This window comes from Neomonachus schauinslandi, chromosome 1, assembly GCF_002201575.2.
Source record: "Neomonachus schauinslandi chromosome 1, ASM220157v2, whole genome shotgun sequence".
NCBI classification, from domain to species: Eukaryota; Metazoa; Chordata; class Mammalia; order Carnivora; family Phocidae; genus Neomonachus; species Neomonachus schauinslandi.
In genome coordinates, this window is record NC_058403.1 from 83,619,394 (window position 1) to 83,636,681 (window position 17,288).

Genomic DNA, 17,288 nt, shown 5'->3' on the forward strand with positions numbered 1-17,288 from the left:
TCTCAGGGCTAGATGAATTCTTTTTTTTTTAAAGATTTTTTTTTTTTTTTTTTTTTTTTTTTATCTGAGAGAGAGAATGGGAGACAGAGAGCATGAGAGGGGGAGGATCAGAGGGAGAGGCAGACTCCCCGCTGAGCAGGGAGCCCGATGCGGGACTCGATTCCGGGACTCCAGAATCATGACCTGAGCCGAAGGCAGTTGCTTAACCAACTGAGCCACCCAGGCGCCCAGGGCTAGATGAATTCTTAAGGATCCAAATGCAGAATCTTTTTACAGATGGGGAAAACAAGGCCAACAAAGTTGCATACTTGTCTAATATGCAACCAGCTCATCAAAGCAGAATTTCATTGCAATGTAAACCGATTTCTAGTACTTTATAAGTTCTAAGTGGAAAGTAACTCCAAACTTACTTGATCAAACATTGTAAAACTTCCATTACTGTCTCCATTACTTTCCTCTTCTCAAGCATTTATGGAGGGATATATAAAACTGATGCCCTGTAATGGCAAAACCAAACCTTAGTTTTTGAGGAGAGGAAGAGAAATTTTAAATAGCATTTTTCAGTTGGGATTTGGGGAATCCCATGATCAAGAGTATTAACTGACTTTGAAGTGATAATTCCGTTCTACAAAACAAAACCCCAAATATTTATACAAGGTCAAATCACAAATTAAAATAAAATTATTTTAAATAAGAAAATGCTACCGAGCACCCCTGAAACACAATTTGGTTTGTTGTTTTGGTTTTCTGGGACATATTCTCATTTGCTATACTGGCTTGCTGCGTATTTATTTGGCTTCAAGGTGGAACTGTTGCGGCATTTTTAAGGATATTCATTACCCTTGACAGTTATAAACAAAATGAAAGGCGAATGGACTTGCTGAAAAATGGGGTGGGGCGGGTGTTCTGAGTAAGGCTACACAGTATTTGTTCTCGCCCTTCTGCACCAATACCTTTCCCCACAGGAATTTCCAAGCACCTTCGGCCCGGTAGCAAAGGGCAAAACACAGAGAAGCCCCAGCTCTGAACCCAAGCAAGGAGGCAATCCGCCCACCTATCAACCAATCTAAAGTCGTGTTCTGCACCTGCCCACTGCTTGAGCGACCTTTTCCCTCTGGCCCACTGCGTCCCCTTTTACGACAGTTTTCCGACCTATTTGCGGCGGCTACTGCCGTATTTCCTGGGGCGTCCGTATCTGGGTGGTTTGTGTCCGCTGGTGGTGGCCGCATCGGCGTCTGGTAGAGTAGTGGGAGTTGGTGGCTGCGGCCTTTGGGCTGGGATGAACCGCGCTCTCGGTGGAGGTCGGGGAGCCGAGTCAGAGCCATGGTGAGTGCGGCCTTCTGGTCTCCTTAGCGGTCTCGGGTCCAGGCCTCAATCTCAAGTTGCGACCTCGGAGGAGGGGAGCTGAGGTTGTCTCCCCATTGCGACTCTGGGCTGGAGATACAGGGCCGCAGAGAGCCACGCTCTCCAGGACACAAAAGCTGTTGGCTCAACTCTCGAGGGCCTTTATGTTCTCATATGGCCCTTCTACAGGGGGTTCCAGTCCCTGGTTCGTCGTCCCCGAGGCTCAGTGATTAGTGGAAACGCATTTGATTATACCTGCCCTTCCTCTGATACAGCCTCACAGTACCTTCTCTACTTTGCTGTATCCTTCCCCTTGGCTTTTGCCGACACATCTTTTCCTGAATACATTTGGAGCCTCTGTACAGTGACCGTGAGACGCCACAGTGCCGAAGGCGCTGTGAAAAGCTATTCTCGTTAAGCCCACGTTTAACGTTGAAACGTGTTGTCAAAATTCTGCAGTGACTTTAAATAGTTCTTTCTCTAGCAGAAACTTTATTTCCATTGTTCTTGATTGAACATTAATGTGGTTTCATTTGCCCGGAGGTGAGAGGTTTTCAAAGGGAGGGTAATCTTTTTCACTGTTGTAAAAGTAAATTAAGCAAATCCACTCGCTCTTGTCTTTCACAGTGAAAATCCCATACCTTTACGACGAATTGGAGATAAAAGTTGCAGTTAAAGGATCATGGGCAGACTATTTACTTCCTAAAAGTTGTTTCTCCTTTTGAAATAAAACTTGTAATGAGTTTGGGATGGGACAATAGGTACCATAGGGAAGGGTGAGAATTCGAGAAGTAAACTGTATACTCTGCTTCCCCTTACCAGGCCAGTACAGTGGTAGCAGTTGGACTGACCGTTGCTGCTGCAGGATTTGCAGGTTTGTTTATGGTTTGGGAGTGGAAGTGAAGTAGGGGAGGTTGGAGATTGCTTAATTAGTTTATTGCTTTTGTTTTTAGGCCGTTATGTTTTGCAAGCCATGAAACATATGGAGCCGCAAGTAAAACAAGTTTTTCAGAGTCTACCAAAATCTGTAAGACTTACTAAACATTTTTGCTAATTCTCATTCCTGTATATGAAGCCTAGAGTCACACTTGAAGAGGGTAAATTTCCAAACATCCGTGGAGTTCTGAGAGATTGCTTTGGGCCCCTTCTCTTCCTTCCCACAAAGAGGGTTTTCTTAGAAGTTCTGAGCTTTGTAATATTGTTACCCCTAAAAAAATGTTTTGTATGACAGAATTGGGGTATTAACACAATTCTAGTATCATGAAAATTATATCACTTTATTGTTTAGATACTGTTAACTTCAGCAGCATTTGTCCAAATTCTTGCCTTCCCTTATCTGCTCTGCATGACAAACACAGAGAGATCTAGGGGTCTGAAGTGATCCATTCTTAACTGTGTGGCCCTGGCACTCCCTAATAAGATTCTTGGGTAGCACTGGAGTTAAGTAGGCTATAGAGTATGAGTGGATGTGATGTTTGGCTGTAACAGCTTGTTCAGTATTTATTTTTATTGTTGTGATTGAATGTGACAGAATAGGGTGACGATAGATTTTACTAATATCATCTCTGACATAACAAGGTCAGAGGACCTGGTAGCCTGATTTTCTCAATACATATCTTAAAGTCTTGTTTTAGTAGTTACCTTTACCCTCAAAATACCCTTGAACCACTCATCTGAAAGGATCTCCAAATCCTTTTCTTAAAGCACTTGTTTTTCTAACATATATTCTTAGATCAAATTTTTAAAATTATATTTTAAAGACTTAGAGCATGAGACGGGGGGAGGGTCAGAGGGAGCAGCAGACTCCCCAGTGAGCAGGGAGCTTGATGTGGGGCTCCATCCCGGGACTCTGGGATCATGACCTGAGCCAAAGGCAGATGCTTAACCGACTGAGCCCCCAGGCGCCCCTCTTAGATCAAATTTTATCTATAACATAGCTAACATGGAATAATCTTCCCTTTATTCCAAGAACTGGCTTTGAGGCACTGTTCTTTTGTCTTATATTTTTAAGATAGTTTTTCTGAGGGAAAAAAATGGATGTTTAATGATCATTAAAATATTCGTTGCTACTTATAAAGCTAAAATGCAGTAAGAGTTGCAGTTAAGGTTCTCTGAAATGTCTTAATTTTTCTATGAACATTTTCAACACTTTTTTAGCAATTTTCAGTTTATTCTAATAATCTATTTTTACGGATGCATTTCCTCTTTCAGGCCTTCAGTGGTGGCTATTATAGAGGTGGGTTTGAACCCAAAATGACAAAACGAGAAGCAGCATTAATACTAGGCGTAAGGTAAATAATTTCTAATATTTGTAACATTTTTGTACAACTCTTAGAGCTATGAGCAAATGTAGAAAGACCTTTTATTAAAACTTATAATAGTGTTACATACATTGTAAGATTTAAACACTCCCTACAAAAGTACATTGAGAAGGCACACTGGCACATAAGCACTTTTTAATTCACTGAAAGATAGGCTTTTAAACCGACAGTTGCAGCGCTCAATGTTGTTCTCTATAGCATTTTTTGTAGTGAAATTCTCCATTTCCAGATAGTTAAACATGCTTTCCCTTGCAGTAAAAGGACTTTTATGATTATGAAGTTCAAATAATTTTAATATTTGAGAGCGAGCAAGCGAGCATGAGTGGTGGGAGGAGCAGAGGGAGAGGGAGCAGCAGACTCCGTGCTGAGCTCAGAGCCCAAAGCGGCTCTATCCCAGGACCCCAAGATCATGACCTGAACCAAAATCAAGAGTCAGACACTTAACCAACTGAGCCACCCAGGTGCCTCTCAACTAATTTTTTATGAATGCCTTTATGGGGTGCCTGGGTGGCTCAGTCAGTCAAGTGTCTGCCTTCGGCTCAGGTCATGATCGAGCCCCATGTCAGGCTCCCTGCTCGGCGGGGAGTCTGCTTCTTCCTCTTCCTTTCCTCCTCCCCCTTACCCCCAATTGTGCTCTCTCATGCTCTCAAATAAAATCTTAAAAAAAAAGGGGGGGGGGGCGCCTGGGTGGCTCAGTCGCTAAGCGTCTGCCTTCGGCTCAGGTCATGGTCCCAGGGTCCTGGGATTGAGCCCCGCATCGGGCTCCCTGCTTGGCGGGAAGCCTGCTTCTCCCTCTCTCACTCCCCCTGCTTGTGTTCCTGCTGTTGCTATCTCTGTCAAATAAATAAATAAAATCTTTAAAAAAAAAAAAAAAAAAAGGGAAGGGGCACCTGCGTGGCTCAGTCGGTTAAGCGGCTGCCTTCGGCTCAGGTCATGATCCCAGGGTCCTGGGATCGAGTCCCGCATCGGGCTCCTTGCTCAGCAGAGAGCCTGCTTCTCCCTCTGCCTGCCTGCCACTCCCCCTGCTTATGCTCGCTCACTCTTTGTCAAATAAATAAGGAGCTATTTAGTTCCCTGATTCAGAAGATTCATCATCCTTGTATGTTAGGGAAGAGGTTCCTAAACCACTTTCCATATTGTTGTGTTGACTTGACTCCAGTTTCACAATATCTTTAATTGGCCTTTATGTACAATTTTTTGATATGATCCAGAAGTAAACTCCACCTTTTTCTTTTTAAACTAGCCCTACTGCCAATAAAGGAAAAATAAGAGATGCTCATCGACGAATTATGCTTTTAAACCACCCAGACAAGGGTAAGTAGCCATTAAATTCTTCTTGTACATGTTTTGAAGTCACTAATTGTTACTAGTGGAATAATTTCATACTTAATTCTTGGCTATTTCAAGGGAAATGCCTAAATCTGTGTGTGAGCACTGTTGCCCAGGCTGGATCCATCCATTTTCCAATGTCTTAAAAGAATAAATCCTGAATGAAAAATTTATAGAATAAGCTTATCTAGTAACTACTGTAATTTGAAAGTGGTGATAACATTACCATTTTCAGATCTGCAGTAGTGATAAATGTGACTTCTCCTAGTCTAAATACTATCAATACTGTTTTGGTGGGGGGGGGGGGTCTATATTATTAAAGGAAATGTTAAGTTTCAGTTAAGGAACTAAAAATTTAATTTTTTCTATCCATTATCCATTTCTATCTGTATCTAGAAACCTGTAAGATTTGTTTCTATTTCTAAGCAGACTTGACTGTGTTGAAAGCAAATAATTACTAGGAATACCAAAATATAGATCCCAAAATCCTTGTTCCACTGCTCAAAAACGAATAGGCCCTTTTAATAATGTTTTGATTTTAAACAGGGCTGTGATTGTTTGGTATTGGACTGTAGTAGCCTCCTTTACAAAATTTAGCTTCTATTTTTGAAGGGCTTCTGATTCATTAAGTGTAGTATGGAGCCTATAAAGGTATATTTTCTTATTGGGATGTTGATGCTTGCTGCTCTGAGAACTACATTTTGAGAATCAGTGCTCCAGCAGAGTAACAGGAAAGCACCCAACATTATGAAGGCACAATTAGTAACAGGAAAAGAGAAAAACTGTGGAGGACAGAAAAAGAGTACAAATCATAGTGGGGGGGGGTCTTTCCACAAAGCTCAGAAACCTCTGAGAACATATTTTCAAAGTAACATAGTACAATAAATTCATGTTCATGTATGACATAATCATCGTAAATAGTAACTTACACTATTTCAAGGTCACATATGTAGGGGTTTTTTAATCCTATCAGTTTTAAGTCTTTAAAGGTGCCATTTTTGTGGAAATCTTCATGTGAATTACTTCATTTCCCATTGGTGAAAGATACTGCCATACATTTGGTCATCTGTTTGCTGTGTCATAGTTATTTTAAAAAGTCAAAATGCCGTTTCTGCTTATTCCACCTCTCAGATAAGCAATAGGAATCCTTTAAACGAGAATGTTCACCAAGCAGAAATTGAGAAGCCGTATTATAACTATTCCTTTTTTCTTTCTTCCTATAGGAGGATCTCCTTATATAGCAGCCAAAATCAATGAAGCTAAAGATTTACTAGAAGGTCAAGCTAAAAAATGAAGTAAATGTGTGATGAATTTTAAGAGTTTGTTAGTTTATGTATACAAGTGCTAGCTTTTTATAATAAAATGCCTCAAAGCTACAAATTTTAAGAATGATTTGGCACAAACTAAACCAAAGCTTTGGTAGAAGTTTCTTTGAATGTGAGGGTTTTAAATGAGATTATAGAATATTTGGAGATTTAACATTCAGTAATTATAGATACCACTTGAATAGAAATTAGACCGTCTCTGGCTTTGAAGGAGCCCCCAATCTAATGGGATAGTGAAAAATTGGTAATTAAAATACAATGTGATATTAGGATGAAATTTGCATAGGTTGTTATAGGAGGGATTCATCCTATTGGGGAGAAAAGGCCGCTCAAAGTTGAGAAAACCAACCCCACTGCTTGGAACCTTAAATTTTAAAAGTGAGTTTAGCCACAACTTTGATCTAAGAAATATATCTAATTATATGTATATAATTGGCAGAATTTAGATTTCATACATTAAAAATTGTTAACAGCATAAGGTTTGACAGTAGAGGTCTTGTTTTTAATCAAGAAATATTTACAATGTATTGAACTAGCCACTTAAAGAAACAAAGTTTATAAATTATTGGGGTTTTTTTATGTATTAAGTTTTTGCATTTGTTATGACCAAGCTTAAACACAATTAGCAAAACTAAAAACTGAAATGCTCTCATTTATGGAAAATACCCAGCATGGGCTACTGGATATAAACTCATATATTTAAATAACGTTTATGGGTAAATTAGATTATTATAATTGGTCTAACATAAAATATAGAAGGATCTTAACTAGAGGACCTGTAAAAACATCTGAAGTAAAAGTCTGCGGCCACCAGCAGGAATGTTATCTTTAGCTGTAAGATGATGAAGTATACTACCTACTTTACGTCATCTTAAAAGTTCTAATTAACGGAGAACACAAGACTTTCAAGGTCCGTTAAGATCAAAATAGTGGCGGCAATCCTGTTTGGTGTCGGAATGTGTTTACCAGCACTTCAGATTTGGGTTATATCTGCTCTTTATTTTCCTGTTTCCTTAAAATCTGATCAAGTCTACTTGTTATGATTTAGAGTAGGAGAAAGCACCAGCTTAAGGCAGCCATGGCTTTTATGTAAGATAAATCTTTTTAGTTATTTCTAGGGAGAAGGGATATGAAGGTACACTTTGTTATTCAAAGTAGTAATGTTCTATGAAGTTACTGAAAACAATGAAATCAGAAAATACTGAACCATGTGTTCATAGGGGAAATAGAGGTTCCTCTGACCCTCTGGGTCATGTTTTTATCAACCAGTCAATATATAACCTTGTTTTATATGTGTTTCTATTTAAAGACCTTAATGTTGTTGATTCATTAACGTTAAACTTGCAACCAACACTAACTCCTGTCGTTACATTACAGCCTTCTTGTGTTTAGGAACATTAGGCGGCACTTCACTAGGCTTGAGGGCCCTCTTAAACAGGAAAATCACCAATAAGCACAAAAATACGAAAAACTCAGCATTACCTGGACCACAGAAGAAATGCTTATTTACAGTATGGTAACTGAAACAAGGCAAGCATCACTTTGGGTGTTGGGTGATTGTCAATTTGCTAACAAGGAATCTGCTAATAATGAGGATCAACTATTTTGGCTTACTAATGTTTTGTTTCAGTCTTTTGGACTAATCAAAAGCTTCCTTAAGAGATTATCAATTATAAGTTAAAAGCAAATTTTTGAAAGACAAATAGGAAATATGAGCTAATATGCCCAGAGACAATCAAGCATTGGCCCTAGAAGGGAAAACTTCGTGTAGTGGGTAGATTTTCAGGTGTTTAATGCAAATAGCACACCTGTTTTAAGACAACTATTAAGATAATGAAAAATGCTTTCAAATAACACTAAGGAGAACAGAGCACATTTTTCAGTAATCAGTTTTATTTCCTCTAGGCTTACCTTTAAGTAGAAGAATCCACATTTCATTGTAGATTATGAACCAAACCTACCATTTTTCTTGGGAAAAAGTCACCTGTGTGAGGGCTCCAGATCACAGTTGGTAACTGGTGCAAGTATGATCTGTGTAAGAGAGCCTTCATCTTTACATGTTTTTTAACAAAATAGTTGATGTGTAATGTTAACATTTATTGGCTACTTACAGTATACTAGCATTGTGCTTAAGTAAGCATTTAAGTATGTTTTACAAGTAAGGAAACAATAGTGAAGTAACGCCCAAAACAATATTCTGGGTGAGAAGGCTGATCTTTCTTAAACCTAAAGTCCATGCTGTTAACCTGTGATAACCTATCACAAATCTGATAACCAGGCATGTTTTCCTTGATGGTAATGAATGCTCAAGTCTGACAGCTGTCATTACACCTTTAGCCTGGGGCCTTTTTATCAGTAGGTACTCAAGACTTTTTTCTTCAAGGGGTAGGAAGGTATGCACACAACACTGAGAGATAGGAGATGCAGGTTTCAAGTCAAACTTGGGCAGTAAATAGCCAGGCAACTTTGAGTACACTACATGGTTAGGCCTCTGCCTCCCCATCTGTTAATGGCCAACTTAAAAAAGAAAAAAAAAAGTTGATGGTTCCTCCATATTTTATGGGTAGGGAAACAAAAAGAGCAAATTATTTCAGAGGTTACACAGCTAATAAAACTGTAAGCAAGCCCTGGGGGGTCTTCTCCAATTTATTCTGTTCATTTGTAACATGGTTCTCTCTATATTAGTCCTGAATTACTTAGGTAGGTTATGGGGAATTCCTATCCACAGCCTTAATGTTAGATCTGGCATACCAGAGATTTAGTTCCCCTACTCTGTCCCTTCCATTTTGCCTTCACTGCCTCTGGGTTGACATTACTATGAGTCCTGTGCTGCTTTGTAAAAACTGCTTTGCTGGTGATAAAAGTGGGCTATAATGAGTGGTCCTGGAAGTTAAATCTTTTCCCACTCTTAGAATTTTAGGCAAATTCTCTTCCCTTCAACTTCCAAATGATGGGAATACCTATGGAAGCATTTAAAAAAAAAAAAAAAAAGTCTAGTTACACAAATCAGTATCCCAGAACACCCAAACCATTCAAGAAATGATTAAAAACTTGTATGAAAACAGGTGGAATACGCATATATTCTAATTACAAAGCCTGATTATAAGGTTTTCTCTGCTAACCTTAGTTTATAACAAAAACAAAAAGGGTAAAAGGCAGCTAGAAAACCACTAATTGGAAAAATATTAGGTTAACTTTTTTTTTTTTTTAAGATTTTATTTATTTATTTGACAGAGACACAGCAAGAGAGGGAACACAAGCAGGGGTGGGGGGGTGGGAGAGGGAGAAGCAGGCTTCCCGCGGAGCAGGGAGCCCGATGTGGGGCTCGATCCAAGGACCCCAGGATCATGACCTGAGCCGAAGGCAGACACTTAACGACTGAGCCACCCAGGTGCCCCGGTTAACTAACATCTTAACACAAGAGTAAAACCCTAAGCATTTTGAACTGTGCCACACTAAAAAGCTGTATTCAGCCTATTGAAAAATGTATGCCCTACCTCAAAACCTTGCATCAGAATTCTTTAAAAAATTCACTCAGGCAGAATGCTTCATTTAGAGTTGACAAGTCAGGTTTTAAGTTTCCACATTTCTGGCTAGAATACAGAACTGTTTCAATCGGAGAAAAGTAGGGTAGAAAAAAATTTAAATTTGAGGTAAAGTACAAAAACACTATTTAAAATGCTAGAATGGGTTTTGGTTCTAAAAAGAATCCTGAACTGAGAGTAAACCTTGATACCAGGAAACTTAAATGACCTAAGCTCTGCTTTTTTATTTTGGCACTGTTGTTTAAGGTACAGTGTCTGTTTATAGCTAACTGTTACCTTGGCAACAGGCTATATAGGAAGACCTTCTATCCAGGGGCGTCTGGGTGGCTCAGTTAGGCATACAACTCTTGGTTTCAGCTCAGGTCATGATCTCATGGGTTTGTGGGATCAAGCCCCATGCTCAGCAGGGAGTCTGCTTGAAGATTCTCTCCCACTCTTTCTGATAAATAAATCTTTAAGAAAAAAAAAAAGATCTTCTACCCAGTGTTACAATTATTCCTGACCCAATGACAAGGTCCATAGTCCAGTGTTAAGGTATAATCTGGAATGTTTGCACTTGCTGTTACTTTAGTACAGTTACAATTAATGGAATTTCAAACATAATGTTTACATTCTTCTTTACAACCAAGTAAACAGCAGGTTGAAAAATGAAACTCAGCCAGGTTGAGGCGTAAGCTCCAGGGAACAAGACAAATTAAATTGGTCTATCTACAAAAACTGTGGGAAATTTTTTAATACTCTTAAAAAAAAAAAAATATGAGTAGCTTCTTTTGACAGTCCAAGAGGTACAAAGTATTTGGAAAATATCCCAATTATTTCACCCCCAAGAAAAACATACCAATCACTGGAACACAAATTTAAGAAGCTATTCACTAGTATACTTAATAGTGGGGCTTTAAGACTGAGAATGTCAGTGAAAAATAATCTTGCCCTTGCTTTTTTTGTCTTTAGATTGCATACAACATAGTTGGAAAACGTCTGGGTTAGGTATATAGAAACTCCCAATTCTGTACACCTATACCTACAATTTTGAAATTATCAAAGGAAGAAAGAGGCAAGCCAAATGGACTGGTAGAAATCCTCTTACAAAGATTATAGCCTGCATTATAGCCTATACCTTGAGTACTTGAAGTAGTAATACAGAAAGTACAGATGATTCTGAATCTAAAGCAATCCACTGATGAACCCTTCTTACAAAATTAATATATTTCCTTATAGAATGTACATGCCTCATCGAGAAATAAAGGACTTTCTGGATGATTAGGCTCTTGCTTGGATTTCTAAAGTAAATGATCATACTTAAAAATGTATTTAGGTTGAGCCATAGGAAACTAACTGCCACTTTCCTGGGTCAAAAATGGTGAACTACTGGCAATTTCGTATGGCTCAACAAAATTGACCTATTTTCAACCAACAGTTGAGTGCAACTTCAAATTACTACTCACTTGCCAAAGTCTAACTATTACAGACTGATTGTTGCTTTATTGCAGATCCTGAAATCCCAAATATCATCAAAGGTTTTAACTACTATCCATTCAAGAACACTTCCTAATAACTAAAAGTTTTAGAAAGGAGTCACCAAATTCACTATACCAGATATCCTTATAAAAGGTATCGGGGGTCCAAACCATAACAGCAAAGATAGGAAACAGTGAGGCTTCTCATCAAACATCCTTTTGCCTTTTGGAATTTTGTCAAACACACAGATCCAGTTCAAATTCAAGTTCCTTGAGGCCTTCTAGAAAATCCAAATGTAAAGTTTCCTTTACCCTCATTCCAATAACCACCATCCGATGTAGGACTTACTGCATTATAGCTAGTTTTCCATTCATCTGTTCTTATATTGTAGACATTGCCTATGAGAAAACTAACTAGGTTGGTTTCGACCTCAAAGTGCAAATCTGTGTGAAGACAAACGGTACAATTTCCCAAGCTAACTGCAACAGTTTATATGCCAACTCTGCAGAGACCTTTCTCAAGTTACACGCTGGCCTCATAGAAAACAACAGCTACAAAAACACCTGTGACTCAGCATAAGGTGATGGATCCCAGCTACAAAAGAATGGCTGACAGAGAGACCTGGAATACAATAAAACACTAGCTACTTTGCCTCTTCTTCCCTAGCTTAGTGTTATCTATTCTCAGGTTACTTTACTTGCCTATATATACCTGTACTTTTGCAAAATCATTTAAATGATCTCCCTCAGCCTGGTTCTAAGGAATGCCTGTTAGGTTTTCATGAACTCACCAGTTTGATGTGCTGCTTCTCAACTCCACATTAAAATACACAATTTATAATTTTACCAACAGTGACGGAGCTATCAACAAAGACTCATTTACACCATTTTGCAAGTTTTAGACCTACTGAAGGCTTTAAAAAGGTGATGCCAGGGGTACCTGGCTAGCTCAGTCGGTAGAGCATGTGACTCACTCAGGATTGAGAGTCTCACACTGGGTATAGACAGGACTTAAAAATAAAACCTCTGAAAAATAAATTGATGCCAAACAAGAATACTAGGCTTCCCAAGGTTTCAGGAAAAGGTTTTTGCCCCCATGTAATCTTAGTAAGCTTCCATGATTTCACCTAAGTATACTGAAACAATTGAGGGCTGCACAAGACCTTTGTTTTTTATTTTTGCTTAAGTGTCTTTTAGCATGTCCTAACTTACCAGTAAGTTTTCCCATAGCAACACCTTATCTAACTGGTGTAGAAGTAGCCAAAAAAGATGCACCCCTCTCAAGATAATTTGGAAGGCTACCTGAATCAAATGGTTACTACCTTCGGGGAGTGGGCCTTTTCACTTCTAAATCAGAGTATTTACCCCCAAGAAAAGCCTATTATGGGGGTATCTGGGTGCTCAGTCAGTTATCCATCTGACTCAATTTCAGGGCAAGGCATGATCTCAAGGTTATGAGATCAAACCATCAGGCTCTGTGCTGGCCGTGTGAAGCCTGCTTAAAAATTCTCTCTTCCATTCTCTCTGCTCCTCCCTCCCCCCTCTCGCTCTCTCTTCTTAAGGAAAAAAAAAAGCAAGCTTATTATGGTCCTACAGTACACAAGGCATTAGGTTTAGTCATTTGTAAATAATGAAATCTTGATACTTATTTCCTAGAATATGGTTATTCTACTAAAGAACTGCTTGTACTATGCCCATTTTCTAAGATGGCTTTATGTTACTTTCTCAATGAAACAATCTTAATGGAAGAAGGATCTTAGTGAATCTATTCTATATGAAAGAAAATGAAAAATCACTTTTTACTTACACCATATTTACCAATTTGGGAATTAATGAAAATTCTCATACCTTGTAATTAATCTGTAACCCTGTTACTGAAGAAAACAAAGAAAAAAAGCCAACAATTTTACTTCTAACCTTTCATGGTTAAAAAAGATGTCTGTGGGTTAAGTTTTTAAAAATCAGGATATGAAATTATTGATACGGTTACTCAAAATGCAAGGATTGCCCTATTTTTTTCATACCACATCTTATAAATTCTGCTACTAGGGTTTTAGGAAAAAGCATTTAATACCATCACATCTTAACTGCAATGATAATAAATTTGAGGTCTGGGGCTATATGGACACTGACCTGGCAAATATTACATTTTAGCAGTACCTTCAATTGTCTTTCAGTCATCATAAATTAACTAAAATCACTTAATAGTTTTATGCACCTAACAAATTAAGACCGTTTATGCACATAAAAAACACTTCAAACACCAAATGACAGAAATGCCTCTTTCTTGCTCAGTGGTCTATGTGTTTCTATGGGGGAGGGGAACCCTCCAGTAAATCCACATTTGATATGATCTCACATATATCTGCATAATTACTTTATCACTGTCACTCTGAACACACTTTATGCAAAGTCTTTATCTTCCTAAAGTTAAGCCATGTGGCTAAAATACATACAAAAAATACAATCATTAATATGACAACCTTCAAAATTATTTCCTTGAGAATCAAAAACTAAGTTAATGGTCTGTTTCTTATTTAAAAATTGTTCACCATGCTTCTTTATAAAAATAATTTTTAATTATCAAAGGCCAAAGCAAAATTCTGGATTTTACCCCATTGCCTTCCAAAAGTTGCCTTTGATAAGATTATAAAGATCTTACTAGTATCAAATGTATGATCAATTCCCTAAGCCAATCTATTCTAACAGACTAAATTTTAAGTGCTAAGATTTCAGAGATATTACAAAATGATTAAACAATATTTTAATACTATTTATAAGTATAAATGCTTTTTAAAAAGCAATCACATTAACTATTCTAGGCCTATTACTAGCTCCAACTACTTTGCTACAATTGGTATAAAAAGTAGAAAGTTAATCAGCAAATGGAAGATCAAAGTTTATTTACTACCTGCATACAAAAACATATTGCACATCAAACAACCAAAATCAAAAAAAAAAAAAAAAAGGAAAAGAAAAAAGGAAAGATACTCTACTGAAGACTAACATGTACTTTTTATACAGAATAAACCTCCTGGAAATTGATCTTTTCAGTAGTTCAGGTTATGTCTGAAATGGACATGACTAATTCAGCTTAGTGTTTTAACTAAAGCTATGTTTGATTTTTAAATACTGTACACTTTAATAAATAAACCAAACAAAGCCTCAATGTAGAACAGTCACTGCCAATATCACCCAGTGTCCCTGCAGATGAGAGTTTAACAAATGTATTCCAGTGGTCTGCAGATTTTCCTCTACATACAGCATTTAAAAAACACATTAAAACAGACCAGTTTCCAGACTAAACTAATGGAGAAATTACAATTCAGTGCAAAATATTTTAGACTGCATTTCATTCTAGTTTTCCTCAGGTGAAGAAGTGGTTGCATATTATTAAAAATGTAACAAAAGCAGCTAATGCTTTCATAAAGAATATTACGTTAGGGATCCCACCCCACCCACTTCCCCCCATCTCTGCCATATTTTGAAAACAAAATAACATTTCCTATAGCCAGCAACTTTTTTTAATGTTACATATACTATTCTCAAGGCACATCTGATGATATATTTTATAACACAGTAGGTGTCAAAGTATGTTTAACATATGATTTCTTCAGGATCCCTCCCCTTTCTGAATTCCAAATGGAGGAACTGAAAGTGCGATGTAAAGACTGGCGATCCATATTCTATCTTTGGCAAGCTTGTACAAGCACTATTGTAAAATGTAATGTAAAAGAACTGTAAACTAGGAACTTCTTCAGTTTATGAAACACCATTCAGGACTGCTGCTTCTTGAGTGTTTTCTTCTTTTAAGGTATTAATCTTTTCTTCTCCTGGAGTACGCTGTAGCTTAGAAATTTCATCGCCAGAAGCACTAGTTGGGCCATTTATTGCCTTTTCTGAAGGACCATGCTCTTCAATCACATCTTTTGCCTGCCAAAGGGAGACAACTTTTTCAACTTCTTTATAAATGAAATCTACAGCTGAGGAGGAAAACAGCTATATAAACATTAATTAGCTAATCATTTTAGTTTCATAACCACATTGGATCAAAGGATTAAAATGTTCTTAAATTTTGAAAGCATATACCAATGTACTCCACCTCTATTGTCTTTCAACTCTATCTCTAGTACCTAGCAGTGCTAAATCACAGAAGCATCTGTACTTGTTTACTGAAAACTTGAACCTAATTTTAACCACTGGAAAGCTCACCATGTAAAAGATATAAAGTTACCCTAAGCAAATAAACACCTATTTTACTCACCTTTTTTTTTTGAAACTCATTTACATTAAAGCATTTAAAGAATTGAAACTTAAAAAAGGTCTACATCCATCACTGAGAAGAGGTATATAGCCTATTGCTCCCCAAATTAAGCCAACAGTCTTTATGCCCAATATCTCTGGGTAGACTGAATTTTACAAATGCTATTTGGAATTCTAAATGAAAAGTATTCCAGGCTCAAGCATGCATATCTTCAGTTACCTGGGGCCAAGAACAAAATCAAGAGTAATCTTTAAAATATTATTTGTCTAGTTGGGGAAACAAGTGATCGATCATACAGTAAGTCAAGAAGTAAAAATAAAGCTGAACCATACCAAAACAAAAAACCAAAACAGAACCAAAAAAAAAAAAAAACCCAAAAAACAAAAACAACAAAACCTACAGGTTAAATTCTCCTTACCATTTCTTTCTTGTTTTTAGCCAAAGTTTCCCTTGGGAGGTTTCTTTGTCTGCTCTGAGACTCAGCTCTAGAAATATAATCTGCAACTGTGACTGTTAAAGATGAGAAAAAAATTACAGGTGTTGAAAAAATATTTCTAAAGTTTATTTATGGATAAAGAGTAATTTTACTTTTAAAATAAACTGATGGTGGGTAACCCAATTCCAAAATTTTAAGCTGGGTACCACCTCCAACCAAAAACAAAAGTTGAAAAATGTGCCTGTGATTTAGTGCTGACAATAGAAAATTCCAAGCTGGAGATCCAAGGAAGCCTAGGTTTAAGTCTGCTTTCACAGGAATCCAGCCATTGCTTCTGACTGACTCTACAGTTGTGGGATAAAGCTTGATACAGAAATCCACAACCAAGAATAAGAAATACAGCATTCTAAGCCCAGTGTCTGCAATTCTCAGTGGGGGGAAAAAAGGCAATACTTGGTGCAATCATGGTGTACTATATACTTCAATTTGAAAATTTCATCAGATATAAAAGATTTACTCAAATTGTTAGGGTTTTTGTTTTAAGCGCAAGATATCCAAGTGTGGTATTTTATGGTTTCTTTTTCACATTTCACACTAGAAACCATTCTGAGTGATTTAAAATAAAAAAACTACAAGCCAACTAAAGATGGCGGAACAGCACCCTAAAATGTGGACAATGATTCTGGTGGGAAAAGGGCCACCATTAATTCAGTAACCTCCTCTTCCCCGCTTTGACAATCTTTCAAGGGACTGATTGAAGTAGATGTGTGTTTGCAAGGAAGTGGATGGCAATAGTGACATAAGAGTAAGACTAAAGCAAGCTAACACCCTTCTGCCAACCCAAGTGCAACATCTCTGTTCTACAGGTACTCTGGCCTCACTTTACACCTCAATCCTTTCTCTTTAGGACTTAGAGCTTAGAATTTACTGATTTGGAGAAATATCAAAATAATTGCTCTCTTTCAAAGAAATATTTTCTATCAGAAACTGGGCAGGAAAATCTCTTGACTATATGAAATAGTGTATTTTAATTTACGGGATGAGAGCAAGTTAATGTAAAGAATGAAAACTCAAGTAAATTTTAAATTATTTATTAAACGTCACTAGGGGAGAAATGGTCCACCAGGTTCAAATTATATGAAAATAAATCATTTTAATAAAGAAGTTGAATAGTATTTACAATTCATTTTTTGTGACCACAAATTAACATAATACTTTTGTAAGATCCAAGAATTTTCTGAAACTACTAAATGAATCTTAAATCTCA

The 17,288-nt window shown here is 37.4% G+C and overlaps 2 protein-coding genes across 2 annotated transcripts in view; one reads left to right on the forward strand and one right to left on the reverse strand.

Annotated features, from left to right (window-relative positions):
* The first annotated feature begins 1,162 nt into the window (after positions 1 to 1,162).
* On the forward strand, positions 1,163 to 7,393 carry DNAJC19 (DnaJ heat shock protein family (Hsp40) member C19). The gene is made up of 6 exons (XM_021692625.2): positions 1,163 to 1,326; positions 2,167 to 2,218; positions 2,298 to 2,371; positions 3,556 to 3,635; positions 4,909 to 4,979; positions 6,218 to 7,393. The coding sequence occupies exons 1-6, from the start codon at positions 1,324 to 1,326 to the stop codon at positions 6,286 to 6,288; spliced, it is 351 nt and encodes a 116-aa protein (XP_021548300.2). The 5' UTR covers positions 1,163 to 1,323; the 3' UTR covers positions 6,289 to 7,393.
* Positions 7,394 to 14,186: 6,793 nt separating this feature from the next.
* The window catches only part of FXR1 (FMR1 autosomal homolog 1), a 58,231-nt gene continuing 55,129 nt past the window's right edge, over positions 14,187 to 17,288 (reverse strand). The window contains 2 exon segments of the mRNA XM_021692624.2: positions 14,187 to 15,254; positions 16,004 to 16,095. Of these exon segments, the coding sequence (XP_021548299.1) occupies positions 15,084 to 15,254; positions 16,004 to 16,095 (263 nt within the window). The 3' untranslated portion in view covers positions 14,187 to 15,083.

What these genes read in the sequence shown, in the direction of transcription:
- DNAJC19 (XM_021692625.2), top strand. An exon ending in TGCTGCTGCAGGATTTGCAG is followed by an intron (nt 2,219 to 2,297) that starts GTTTGTTTATGG and finishes TTTTGTTTTTAG; the next exon opens with GCCGTTATGTTTTGCAAGCC. An exon ending in TTTAAACCACCCAGACAAGG is followed by an intron (nt 4,980 to 6,217) that starts GTAAGTAGCCAT and finishes TTCTTCCTATAG; the next exon opens with GAGGATCTCCTTATATAGCA.